The 13,309-nt window shown below is 31.5% G+C and overlaps 1 protein-coding gene across 2 annotated transcripts; it reads left to right on the top strand.

Moving 5' to 3' along the window:
• Positions 1 to 6,298: 6,298 nt before the first annotated feature.
• On the top strand, positions 6,299 to 12,896 carry LOC114391842 (FKBP12-interacting protein of 37 kDa-like). 2 transcript variants are annotated; one of them, XM_028352831.1, is made up of 14 exons: positions 6,299 to 6,472; positions 6,558 to 6,597; positions 6,682 to 6,749; positions 6,842 to 6,909; positions 7,019 to 7,055; positions 7,373 to 7,460; positions 7,585 to 7,649; positions 7,746 to 7,823; positions 8,695 to 8,742; positions 9,824 to 9,877; positions 10,617 to 10,778; positions 11,068 to 11,137; positions 11,528 to 11,583; positions 12,401 to 12,896. In XM_028352831.1, exons 1-14 carry the CDS (start codon positions 6,446 to 6,448, stop codon positions 12,560 to 12,562), a joined length of 1,023 nt encoding a protein of 340 aa, XP_028208632.1. In that variant the 5' UTR covers positions 6,299 to 6,445; the 3' UTR covers positions 12,563 to 12,896. The 2 variants fall into 2 exon arrangements, with proteins under 2 accessions (XP_028208632.1, XP_028208631.1); XM_028352830.1 differs by having other exon boundaries at positions 6,673 to 6,749.
• The last annotated feature ends 413 nt before the right edge of the window (positions 12,897 to 13,309 follow it).

Here is a 13,309-nt window from a genome sequence, read left to right as displayed (position 1 = left end):
TAATTTTCTGTACTTTTTAATTTCCATCTAAAACGATCATCTTACCCGCTTTGCCATCTTTTGCAGGATTGAAGCAAAGTTTTTTTGCTTCAATGGAGGTTCATTTTTAACCCCTAAACACATCACATCGCAGCCAGAAAATAGGTTGCTACCTTAGTGACAACAAGTCGCCTCTAAAATCCTTACAAATATTGGTATATCAATAATTAACAGCTAAAAGGGTTAGCAAGAAGAGTTTCCATCATTTACTTTTGCCTTCCATAAATATATATAGTGAAACTAATAGTGATATATGTTGTTACATTACATATGGCTAAATAAATAGTCATTTATAGTAAGTATAATAAAATTAAACTATGGCTAAGTTTTTTGTTTCTTCTATATATATGCTGACAGAATGTTATGCTTTATACAATTGAAAGGACAAAGAGTACTAGACAACAAGATCCAGTCTCCATTGCTCAGCAAGATACGTGATCTGCTTTGCCTAACTTCTTTTTGAAAGTCCGTTTATATTATTTCAAAAAATAGGTTTTAGTTCAACAAAATCAAAATATCACTGTCATAGTCCACGCTGAACTTTTTTCTTCTTCTTTTTTCCTTTCCCTTATTTTGGGTTACAATTATTATTCCAAATTTCAACCTAAAGATACTGTTGGTATATATCCAGTGTGCGGTGTTCGACATAAATATAGATTGTTGTACCAAAAGTCAAAACCTTTTGCACGAGCTAATTATATTTTCTACTTCTTACGATACGTTGACATCAAGAAATGCAAAGAAAAAGGTATAAAAAAATGTGTTTTCAAATTCGCATCTTTAGGTTGGAAACATGTCGCAAATATTGTCTCTTATATACGTATATTATAAGATAAGATATATTTGGCTATTTGTTTTTTTTTTTATCAACCAACACAATATAATATATATAGAAAACGGGTATAAGAGGTACCCAAAAATAGAACAAAAGTATAGCTAAAGTGCTTAGAAACCACTAGAACAGCAGCACTAACAGAGCTAATGTTCCAAAGACAAGTTTCTAAGAACAAGAGCAGATGAGATATAAAACAAAACAACTAGGAAATAGTCAAACAGAATACAACTCCTACTCTACACATAAATGATGCCATGTTAATAGACCTTCTTAAAGAAAGCCTTTATAGTCCTTTATGCATAACATCCACTGTTCCCACCAATCAAACATAGAATAATGGAAGTTTTTTGTTTTGCTATGTAACCAAGCCCACGATCTAACCTTCACCATCTCCCAGACCTGTTCCATATCCATGCTCCCTCCCCGAAACAGCAAGCTATTTCTCTGCAACCATAAGCTCCAGATCACAGCAAACCAAGTTATACCCTCCATTTGGCTATTTGTTACTTATTCAAGATAGTGAAAATAAATTTTATATTATACTAATCTCTTTTTATCATTACTAAAACGTAACATTGAAATATATTTAAATAATATAAAATATATATTTGATTATTTGATTTTGTCGTGATTAAACTAATAAATGATAATTAATTTACTTTATCGGTTTAATCATCAACTCAATTCTAAAAATATTGTCCCTTGGTTATTAGTTTTGTATATATGTTTATTAATAATATTTGAAGGAAAGAAAAATTATTAATGTTGTCCCCCTTTTGCATTTCTTTGTATATTTATTCATGCATATATATCACGTCTCTATTTAAAAAAATGAAAACAAATCCTCATATCATTTTGTACTATAATTTATTACTAATATTTATTTTGAAAATGTCTCTCTGACTTTGTAGAAATGTTGGTAACAAATTATTAAGCAACCACGTACATTGAGTCTTTATTTAAAAGTATTCTGCAATTGATTTCTTGCTCAAAGGCACAACTTGTAAAATAAAAGATATTTTCTTAATTATTATATATTTACCATTACTAATTAATTATAAATATATTAAGGTGGTTTTTACGTATTACTAGTTGCAAGTTAAATTTGTTATACACACGTACACTAGCTGTGCGCATAGTAGTTATATTTTCTTTATGTATAAGAATCACAAGCCTATTATTTTTTCCCCTCTAAACAAAATATTTGACTATGCCCCTGTATATATAATATATAAAATTAATCGTCACAGTCACCGAAATGTTTAGGATACGCCAAGGTATCCAATCGCGTTGGCCAACGTTAATCGATGATTTGAAGAAAAAATGGTGCAACTTTTCAGAAAAGGTAATGAATTTCTGTCTTTATTAATAGCTAAATTGATACTAATTAATTAACCATGTATAAATAACGTGGCAAAACTCATGCACTGATGCATGTCAATTTGGTTTTGTTTAACGTTTTCTAGAATGACCCCTAGATATATCTTTTCTATGCAAAAAAAATGACCCCTACGTCTAAGATTATTAGTTTTGATCAAGAAATATATCCCCATCTTCAAGTAAAAAAATTATAAATTACAATACCTTTCATCAATCATCCCTTCTATTTTTCCTTAATGATGCTTGCATGCACTGATCACGAAGAAAGAAACAAGAAATAGGTATAAACTATGAATACATATGTATCCTAACACGTGTGCATCTAGAAAAACCAATGATAATAGCTACAGCTACAGCATGCATATTGAGGATTTGAATTTAGAAGAAATGAGAAGAGAGTGACACATATCTATGTCGTGTGTATAGAGTGACAAAGATGCTTTTGATGCGTGCATACCGTGGGATTCACGCCTGTCTTTTTTTAAGTTTCTTTTATTTTATTTTCTATACCACATATATTTTTTGTTGAAAGTAATTTTATTTAAGTCAAATAAAATTATTTTAAATCACAAATTTTTTTCTTCAAATATTTAATAAAACTAGATATTAAGATTCAAAATTCAGACCTAACTAAGTTAGAATAATTGTACGTAAATTAGTGGTATTCACGTGTGTGTTTTATGCCGCATAGAGAGGTCCAATTTTGTCTTTATCAATCCATGGCCCATAGAGAATGATGGGCAGTGTTGGAGGTTTGACGGGACATTGAGAGTGACCCTTCAACGAGGGGAATGGAGAAGTGTGAAGTAGTGTGGGCTGTGCATAAGGGTCCTATTCTGTTCCCAACTTGCCAACACCATCTTATCACACTGCCACCACTCTTTCAATCTCAATTCCTAGTTTCACACGTAAAAGTCTGATATCAATATATCAAATATCATAACTACATACAATATATGTGGCATGAAATATATATATATATATATATATATATATATATAGACTACATGCATTATGTATATGCTGATGACATACATTGCTTGGATGACACAAAAGGCTTCTTCCCATTATTCAAAAGTGAAAGTGGGTAATTATAACTTGTATGTACTTCTTTTGCTAACGAAATAGGATCACAAGTTGTGGAGTTTTGCAAATTAAAGGTTGAAATATGAGCTACCATCTTTGAGTGATTTTATTTTCTTTCATGTTGTTTAAAAGGTGTATTTATTCGAAGTTGTTGAATCGATTTTTAAAATTGTGATTAGGTGGTTTCGAACTTTATATATATATATGTATATTGGTGTATCTTGATTCAGCATAAAAATAAAATATATCTTCATTAATTCTAGCCCTTATGCTTAATCAAGGCATTAAACTAGGATACCTACATGTAATTGGATTTAAGCCTCTGGGAATGAAAAAAAAAATCCTGATTAAGAAAAGAAACTTTACTAAATGTCGTAAGTTAGTTTTCTAATAAAAATTAATTATTAATAAAGTTAATAAATATTTTTAAAGCAATATTATAAAAAATATTAAATTAAGAAATTGATCATAAATCAATATGTCAGTTATTTCGAGTAAAATTACACTTAATCAAATTCATACATGTATTGTAATCAAATGAAAACAACAATATAAAATTAGAATATATAATCTCGTACAAGCTGCCTAAAGGTCAAACTTAATCAAATAGAAAATTATTATCTTTAATACATTTTTTTCATAAAATGGAAATTAACATATTATGGCTAAAGTGATATGATAATGATATTTAGACACTCTAACATTACTATAGAGAATAGATTCAATTTGATTGATTAGTCAGAAATTACAGTGCGATTAAATAAATAAAAAATATTAAATCCACCACACATCTAGGGATGTCTTGTATTCTTCCATGATTATATAGAACTAAGGATATATTAAAGTCCTAATTGTCTTGATTACTCGTATCAAATCACCAACAGCTCCACTTTATCGATGCTAAAGATTTATATACCTTCGAGCTTATGTAAAACCACATCACACTTAATATAGCCAATAGAAGATTAGCATTTTCTTTATACAAAATGTGTTTTTAATCTTAATTAGCTAGCTATTCTTAATGATAACCGTAGGAACACAGTAAAGATGAATAAATCTAGACAAAATACAAGTGACGTGTGCAATGTTACCTTTGATGGAAAGAACAATATAGTACCTCTAAACGATCATAGGGCCCTAACCTTGTCCGCTACAATAATAATAGCCAGAATTTCATAATACCTGAGTATGTATGCCTTCCACAAAGTTGAAATTTAACAATGCCGACAAATCCTGAAACTTTCCCTCCTATATCAATCATAATTCATTACTGCTCGTGTTTTTGTTTTCATCCATATCAACATTAATGAAAAAATTTGCTGAAAATAGAGAATGTATTTGGTTATGCGTCATCATTTTAATATGTGTTAGCCTCACGTGTGATACACCACAAGTTGGACCCATATCACACGAGCCAATCACGGAACAAATGGATGTGGTGGGCACACCCAGACTAGTTTTTCGCCTTCTAATTATACCCCGCATAGATCATTAACTATAATATAACTAATATTAACTTAATAATCTATAGTATGAGCAATGTTTCCTATGGCATGGAACGCTTATATATATATATATATGGTAAGATTTGAATAAAAGGTTGTTTGTCTTTATCGTCATATGCAGAAAGTGTAAACAAAAAGAATATGTCCGCACAATCCAAGGAGAAAATTAAATTGTTGATTTTAGTTGCTAGGAGTTGATTGAGGATAATGGTTAATGGGCAATGGCATATACCTCCACCTTAGCAACACAATAATAATAAAATAATGATAATAATTAAAGAATAACAAATAATTCTTAAAAAACTCATGATTTCGTGAGTTGTTCCATAAGAAGATTAACTGGTGGGTAAAGGAGGCAAGTGAATTACAAACAATATTTCCAGGTACAATATCATGTGTTTGCCATTGCCGAAGTGCGTTTTACTGTGGAATATGAAGAGTGTATTTATGAAAAAAACACGTAGAGGCATCTAACCCAAAAAGAATGCCTAGAATATCTAAAATCATATTTAACGCGATATGCTTTTCTTCTTATCCTGTGTTTTTATTTTTATCAATGTTATAAATATGAAATCTTTATCAAATTTTTGGATGATTAACATTTGATTTGTCAAATAATCTATAATTTTTTTTATTTTGATTCATCAACTTTTTTTCTGGTCAGTTTTTCAATTATATTTTTTTAATCTATAACACTCAAAAGAGATACTTACTTAAGAAATCTAAATCTGCGATTTTAAATGCCAGAAACTTTACTTTCTGAATTTTAAGTAATTAAATGACACATACCTCACATAATGATTTGTATAAAAATTTTATAGGAAATGCAGTCCTCATTTTGGAGCTTTTTCTTTTGTTGCGGCTAGTTGAGGGCTTGACCCAAATTCATCTTTACGAAGCCATGTGATCCGTACAAAGGGCCTTTTCTAGTGGTTTCGGTTTTGGAAAACCTCGGACCCACTCCGAAGCCCAGGAATCAGAAGGCTATAGATGGAAAATAATTTGGGCCTGCGTGGGTGAGATAAAAGGTTGTTGCTTCGTGCGCTCCCACTCTCATTGTTGCTTTCTGCACTTCCCGTTGTATTAGGAAAATTCCATTTCAAAATGCAAATGACATTCCAGAATGAGCTCTACATAATACAATGAGAAGCGCACGAAACAATAATAAGAGTGCAAGAAGTTTTACCCGAGACAAGAGTATGGAAAATAATTCCCTCAGCTTGCTAAAAAAATTAGACCATTTCAGAACCAGTGAAAACCGGTGCAGGAAACCAGTTTGAACTGTAATTTAAAAAAATATTTTTTTCTTTAATTTTTTTAATTTAATATAAACTGAGAGAAGAAGGGTAATAAGGGGATATAAAGAAAGTTGGAGGTGCACCAAGAAAAAAGAATAGGGTGCATTAAGTAATTGCCTACATTAGAAAGAGAGAGAGAGAAGCAAGTCAAGCAACCAAGTGCACAATTTTGGAATGCAGATTCAACGATTAAGTGTTGATTCCTTGTAGTTGTAGTTTGTACTAGCAGCAGCAATTTGTTTCGTGAGCACTTGCAGCTTCGGTTTCTTCACTCTTCTTCGCTAGGGTTTTTGAAGTTGACGATGGCTTCGCCTCCTCATTTCGACGAAGTAAGTCCCAAGATTTTTCACCCCTCGCCACTTGCTTTCTCACGCGCAATTTGCTTAATATTTTTCCTTTTCTTCTCAAACGCAGGACTTTGATTTTGGAGGCGGTTTTAGCGGAACGCATTCAGGTGGTGCTTTTTTGTTTTCAAACGCACGTTGTAATTATTGCGCGAATTGCGATTATTTTCATTGTTCTGATGTAGATACTATAGGTAATAAGAGGTCATCTCCCGACTATGACGAGGATGAATATGAAAATGATCCTTTTGGACACAAGAAGGTAATCGTTAGTCAATCTTTGATAACTTGTTTTTATCAAATATTTCGAGTTATGAAAATCTAAAACTGCAATTTGGGCTGTTCCTCGTTCAGGCCAAATCTAAAGCTGAAGAAGCTGCTTCTGGTGTGACAACAGGAATGATTTTGTCTCTTCGCGAGAGGTATTTCTCAGTACAGCTGGTGTGGAATGTGGAATATTAGTATTAGTATTATACTCTCTTAAAATTGCTTCAAACTGTTTGCGCCTAAATTTTTTCTCGTTTTTTGCAGTCTTCAGAACTGTAAGGACATGCTTGTTACATGCCAAGTATGTTTTTCCCCTTTAACAAATAATGTTGTTTGCTTTTGCTTGAAAATCTTGAACTACTGTTATTAAGGGAAGCGTACTTTAGTTATAATTTTTCTGTTAACTCTGTGAGTATACACCCACAAACTCTATGGTTATGATTGATGTGGGATAGAAGAATGCCCATATACAAGTTAGAGATTAGAGATAATTCACATAGCAGACTCTAAGCTGTTGGAGTTGAGTAAGATTACTAGCCTGGCCCAAAGTTTTGCATATAGGTTGATTTGTACCTTTTTATTTCCTAAAAACGTTTCCTGGATCATTGTATATTCCAGAATGAACTTGAGGCTGCAAAATCTGAGATTCAGAAGTGGCATTCTTCTTTTCAAAATGAACCTTTTATACCTGCTGAGACCACTCCAGGTTAGTTTATGCTTGTTAAGCAAGAGAGTTGTGTATTTATTATTCATGATGTGGTTTTATTAATAATTGTTTCCTAAGTTTTAAATATTTAGCTAAGCAGTTATCTCTTCTTTCTACTTTCTAGCCCCGAAATTGGTGATTAATTATCTTCAAGCTCTGAAATCATCTGAAGAATCTTTAAGAGAGCAGGTTCAGGATTTTGTTTTCCATTTTTCTGATTCAAAATAATTCAATATATTTTGGTCATATTTCATTGACCCCATTCACCTTTTTACTGGTTATCAGCTTGAAAAAGCAAAGAAAAAGGAAGCTGCATTCATTGTCACATTTGCAAAACGGGAACAAGAGATAGCAGAGTTGAAGGTTGGTAATAATATTCTGAAAATAAGGTTCTTATTCTTTATAGCATGTGCATATTTTTTTTATGTTTATTTATTTTGTGTGTACCTATAATACCAGAGTAGATTCCCTTTTTTCCCTTGGAAAAAATATATTTAACATGAGATCTCCAATAGTTTCTTTTCCCTTGAGATACTAGATAATGGGCCACATAATAAATATAAATTACCTATTTTGTATTTTGAATATGAATGCTAGTTGTGATTTTGAAGGTATTTTGCATACTTGTGCAAAATATTTTATAGGTGTATCTATTTTTTAAAATATAATTCTCTGTTAAGTGTAGAATATTGTTTTCTGTATTACAATTTCATGATTTACTGGTCAACTCCTCCCATCCAATTCTGGGTGGGATGTACATGTTTGACGACCTTGATGATCTATATATATATTAGAATGTTAGGCTAATTTTCAAGAGTGGGACTATGGGAGAGAGTTGAAGGTTAGAGGGCAGAAGTTGTCGTAACTGTCATTTGATAGCATTGATATTTTGTATATATTAAAAATTAAAAATGTATATTTAATTATCAATTGTTCACCCATGATTCAATCATAAGTTCACAATAATGCCAATGAACCATGAAGCAATGCTTTTATTGGTTCAATGATTGGTACGATTTTTAAAACCTTGGTATTAAAGTCAACAAAAGCTTGAAACTGATCCATTCTGTTTGGACCATTTTAACCTTGCCATATGATTACATGTTTCCTTGATCAGAAGATTCAAAGCCAGTTGCATTTACAGATTTTAATAGTTTATATACTTATATTTTAAAATTTTATTTAGTACTAGTTTTAATTTTATCTTGTTCATGTGGCATTCTAAACTTTTCAGTCTGCTGTACGGGACCTGAAAGCTCAGCTCAAGCCAGCTTCTATGCAGGTATTGTTTATAGTCCAGTGTTTTAAGTGCATCTCTAAAAATGATTTTTTTCACTGATCATTCTTCATTCTTCTTTATCAATTAATTTCAGAAGGCACTATAGTTTTCCAACTTCTTTGAGCCATTTAAATAATGTTTTACTGATTCATTGCTTCTGTTTCTTAAATTTTTATTGGATTTTATGTTGTATACGTCTCATCTTAGCAGAAATGTTTACGCAATCAAGTGCTGAATAGAGATATCTAGTTTACAGCATGGATGATGATCTACATTGTTTTGTATATTTGCAAAGTTCTTTATAACCTAATTGACTTTAGTTAAAATTTCAGTTTAAATCAGGAAAGATTTATATTTTTCCCCCTTGAAAAAGGAGAGATCATTCCTCAAGAAGTTTTCCTTGATTTGAGCTTCTGTTATGTTCTGTAGTAAATAAAACCTGCAAAGTTTTCTTGGTTCTAATTCTGCAAAATCCTTTTTGTTACTTTTGTATCTTCCCTTATCTTTTGGACCATTTGGCTTTTGCTACTGTATGCTACTAGAACTGGATTGTTAAAATCATTTGTATTACATGGAAAAAGCTATAAGTTTAAAATGCTAAATTATCTAGGAGATCACTATTAGCTGTAAACTGTTCCGGGTTTTGGGGATCTTGACTGCCCACTTATCTAGATATTGTGTATCAACTAAAAAAGGGTGGGTTGTAGAAAAATCACAACATGCCAGTTGCCAGTGTGCTGTTTAATTAAATTGATGTAATAGATTTGTAATGACCCTGGTACTGACTCTAGGAAATGATCCTTCTGGGATATTCTTTGCAAACATACCGAATTCAATAGTTGTCACAAAAAATAATATACTGACATTGAATTTGATGAAGGTTGCTGTATTGTACTTTTACAACTTAATATAATTCAATATCGTTTTTGTATTTGTGGCATCTTTGTTAAAATCTTAATATTCACATGTGTATTAGTTGGAACTTCAAAATTAAATGTTGCTGTACAAATTCCAAATCAATTTCTTTTTTTAGCTCTCCCTGAAATGGGCAGTACTGTATTTCCTTTTGCAATTTAATTTGCAGGCAAGGAGGTTGTTATTAGATCCAGCAGTGCATGAAGAGTTCACAAGATTAAAGGTTTGTTATTAAACTCTTTTTTTTTTTTTAAACTTTTATTGAGTCAAGTTTGGTCTTCTGAGTTCTGACACTTAAGGGAGTGGGGATTATCTGCAATAACTGAGGTTGTCTTAGGAAAATGTTAGTTCGGGTTGTTGTTGTAGTTTTATCTCCTCAGAGATATAGTGAAGGATTAATATCTTGTCTTCCTCTATGATGAACAATGCTCTGTTTATTTCATAATTGTAGTTCCATCTTTTGTTCATCGGAGAATTTATGAAGACATTTTACTACCTTGGATGTAATAAAACAAAATGGAACAGTTTTCTTTAAATGGAAGAGGGTAAAAAAGCTTCCTAGTTTTAGAATGTGGTTCAAATGCAAACCATAGAGACAGAGAGGATAACTTATATGGTGGTGTTTAATGTATAAATGGGGTTTTCAGCTGCAATTATTAGCAGTCACTTTCAAATTTCAGTGATGAATCCAGAGGGAGCGTAACAAAGCTTCTGAAATTTGTGTACCTTTTAAGTATGCCTACTGTTGATGTGTTATGGCTCAGATTCAATTTGTTGATATCTTTTTCTTTTGATGACTTAGATAGTTTATTATTTTACATGCTTTATTTAATTCATTTATATGCCACATGCCCTCATTTCCTGCTTATGTTTGCAATTTGTTTTAGTAGTTTATTGACATATTATTTACATTGGTGATGATTCCATTAAGACTTACAATTTTTTTTATCTGAACATAATAGAATTTAGTTGAAGAAAAGGATAAAAAAGTAAAGGAGTTGCAAGATAACATTGCGGCTGTAAACTTTACCCCCCAAAGCAAGATGGGGAAGATGCTGATGGCTAAATGTAGAACCCTACAGGAGGAAAATGAGGAGATTGGGAATCAGGCTTCTGAGGGCAAGGTGATGCTCTATTATTTGCTTTATGCTTCTGTTACTCTTCCTTTTTTACCTCATTTGTCTGGGAGCTGGTTTTTGCCTACCCTAATTCCTCCCAAGTTATGAGATACAATGTGTGTGGGTGTGTGCCAGTGCTTTATGATGTTTTTAATACATATAACATGTTGAGCTGATGGAAGTTTTTTTTTAATGGTATTCAATGACTGGAAGTAATGTTACATGAGTTAACTATTAACACAACTGCAAAGCTTAATGTAACCTAATTTATTTGTCATTATTATTGGTTGTGCAGATGCATGAATTAGCAATGAAACTTTCAGTGCAGAAATACCAAAATGCAGAACTCAGAAGTCAATTTGAAGGTTGGTTGTTGAGTGATTTAATCTGATTATGCTTTGATCTTTTACACTAGCTTCTCAATGATTGCTAGTTTCCTATGTCACTTTGTCAGATTCATTAAAGAAATTCATATAATCATGGATTAGTATTCGTTGCAATACAAACATAAATAATAAATAATATTATTGTGCGGACCTTAAAACTAAAATTTGAAGTACTAGAGATATTGTTATGGGTGAATGTGCAGAACTTGGGGCATTTCAACATGTTAATGCTTCTTAAGGAGGAATCTTTGGTCTGTTGGTCCATAGAATTGGAGATTAGGGGGATTTAGAGTTATGCTATTGGTGATCTGTTATTTTTTCTGTATGCGTTTGCAATTGTGTAATCTTAATCCTTAAAATTTTCTACAGGGTTGCAAAAGCATATGGATGGATTGACAAATGATGTGGATAGATCCAATGAAATGGTTTTCCCTTATCCCTTCCTTTACCTTTTATTGTTATTTTTCACTCCATGTTTGTTTCGCCATATGCTTTATTTGTTTCTTACTAAACAATGTGAGAAATGGAGATTAGTGATGTTGTAGGGAAAAACCATTTATGGACCTGAACAAAACTTGTGTTAGGAAAAGGCTTATATGGCATTCACGAATCACAAATGCTGATATAAAACAGATAAATGCTTATGTACAGTAAAAATAATTAAATATATTTTAGTATGATCGAACGATTTAACAAACTAGAGGAAATAAATTTCATTGTTTCTAATGAGTGAAAATGTAAATGAAACACTAGATAAATGAGCATATAACTTTTATTGGAGCTCGGGTTTTTAAAATTTAGAATTATGAAACAAATAATGGCATTTGAAAACTTATTTATGCTCTGTTATAATTTTAAAAATATTTTTTGGTCTTTCATTGGAAGAAATTAGAGTTGAGTTTTCTATAGGAAAAGTTTGCAAAGTTTCACTCTTTTGAAGTTTATCCTACTGAGAATGTTTTCCAAAAAAAAAAAAAAGTTCTTGGCTCAAAGTACTATTAAAAACATTTTTGAAACCGATACCACCAATATCATTACTTTTCAAGAAATAAATGTAAACACGATATCAATTCTTTTAAAGTCTTCCGCCCCTTAATTCAGAATTATATTTTCTTACGAAAGTTGTTTTTCTTATTAGTTATATTTTCCGCCAAGAACACATTTATGTTTTTTGGAATTGTTATGTTGAATTTCTTATTGACGTGTTTAAGGTAATAGCGTGAGTATTGGGTGTTACTGCAGGTGTTAATGTTGCAAGATAAATTAGAAGAGAAGGATCAGGAGATCCAAAGACTGAAAGATGAGTTGCAACCAAAAAGCCTCGTCGTGGAGGACGGGAAAACAGATCCAGCATCTAATAGGAATGATGATGATGAAACGATACCTACTGAAGCCGCTAATTAATGTGGGCTTTTGGTTTACCTTTGGAAGTTGAATCAAAAGTTACAAATTCTTATTTTTCACAAGATGAGAATGTGTCAGTTCAGCCTAACGTTAAGCCAAACACAATTGTATAACTTTAGACTTAAAGAAGTTTGAGTAAATACTCAAGTTAGTCCTGAGAATCACTGGGAATGTTTTGATCCCTAAAAGGAAAATGATCATTTCATCCCTCAAGAGTGTAAATTGATGAAATTTTGGGGATCGAATTAGGTAAAGTGAATTTTTTTTTTTACCGTCAATTATTCCTTTACAATTCACTATAGTTATATTTAAATTCAAAATATCATTCGAATTATTTTCTTGGCAAATGTGCAATTGTGAATATGGGGAATGATCTTGCCACTGCTGGGTAATACTAATGCTCCTGCGATGTGTGGAAAGTTGAATTACAGTGAGTGATGATCAAACATAATAAGCAGTATATATAATAACAGTTTTATAGTATTATTTAATTATAATTCGTCGGGCATAATGAATTTATTCCCATCTTTTCTGACATCCCATAATTAGAGAGAACACTTAAGAGTTTTTTCATCTAAGGAATTATTTTAATTCCAGCATTTTACACACAAAGAAAATTTATTTCATTTCGTCACATGGTCAATACAATAAAGTTTTGTACTATTATATTAACTCCGAATTTAGATACGATTTTAAGTTTGTAATAACATATTTAATAGGGGTTCCTGAATTCAAGAATCCTTAGTC

This window comes from Glycine soja, chromosome 17 (genome assembly GCF_004193775.1).
Source record: "Glycine soja cultivar W05 chromosome 17, ASM419377v2, whole genome shotgun sequence".
In the NCBI taxonomy this organism is placed as follows: Eukaryota; Viridiplantae; Streptophyta; class Magnoliopsida; order Fabales; family Fabaceae; genus Glycine; species Glycine soja.
Note: the sequence above shows the minus strand (reverse complement) of the source record. Positions and strands in the feature narration are given on the sequence as shown.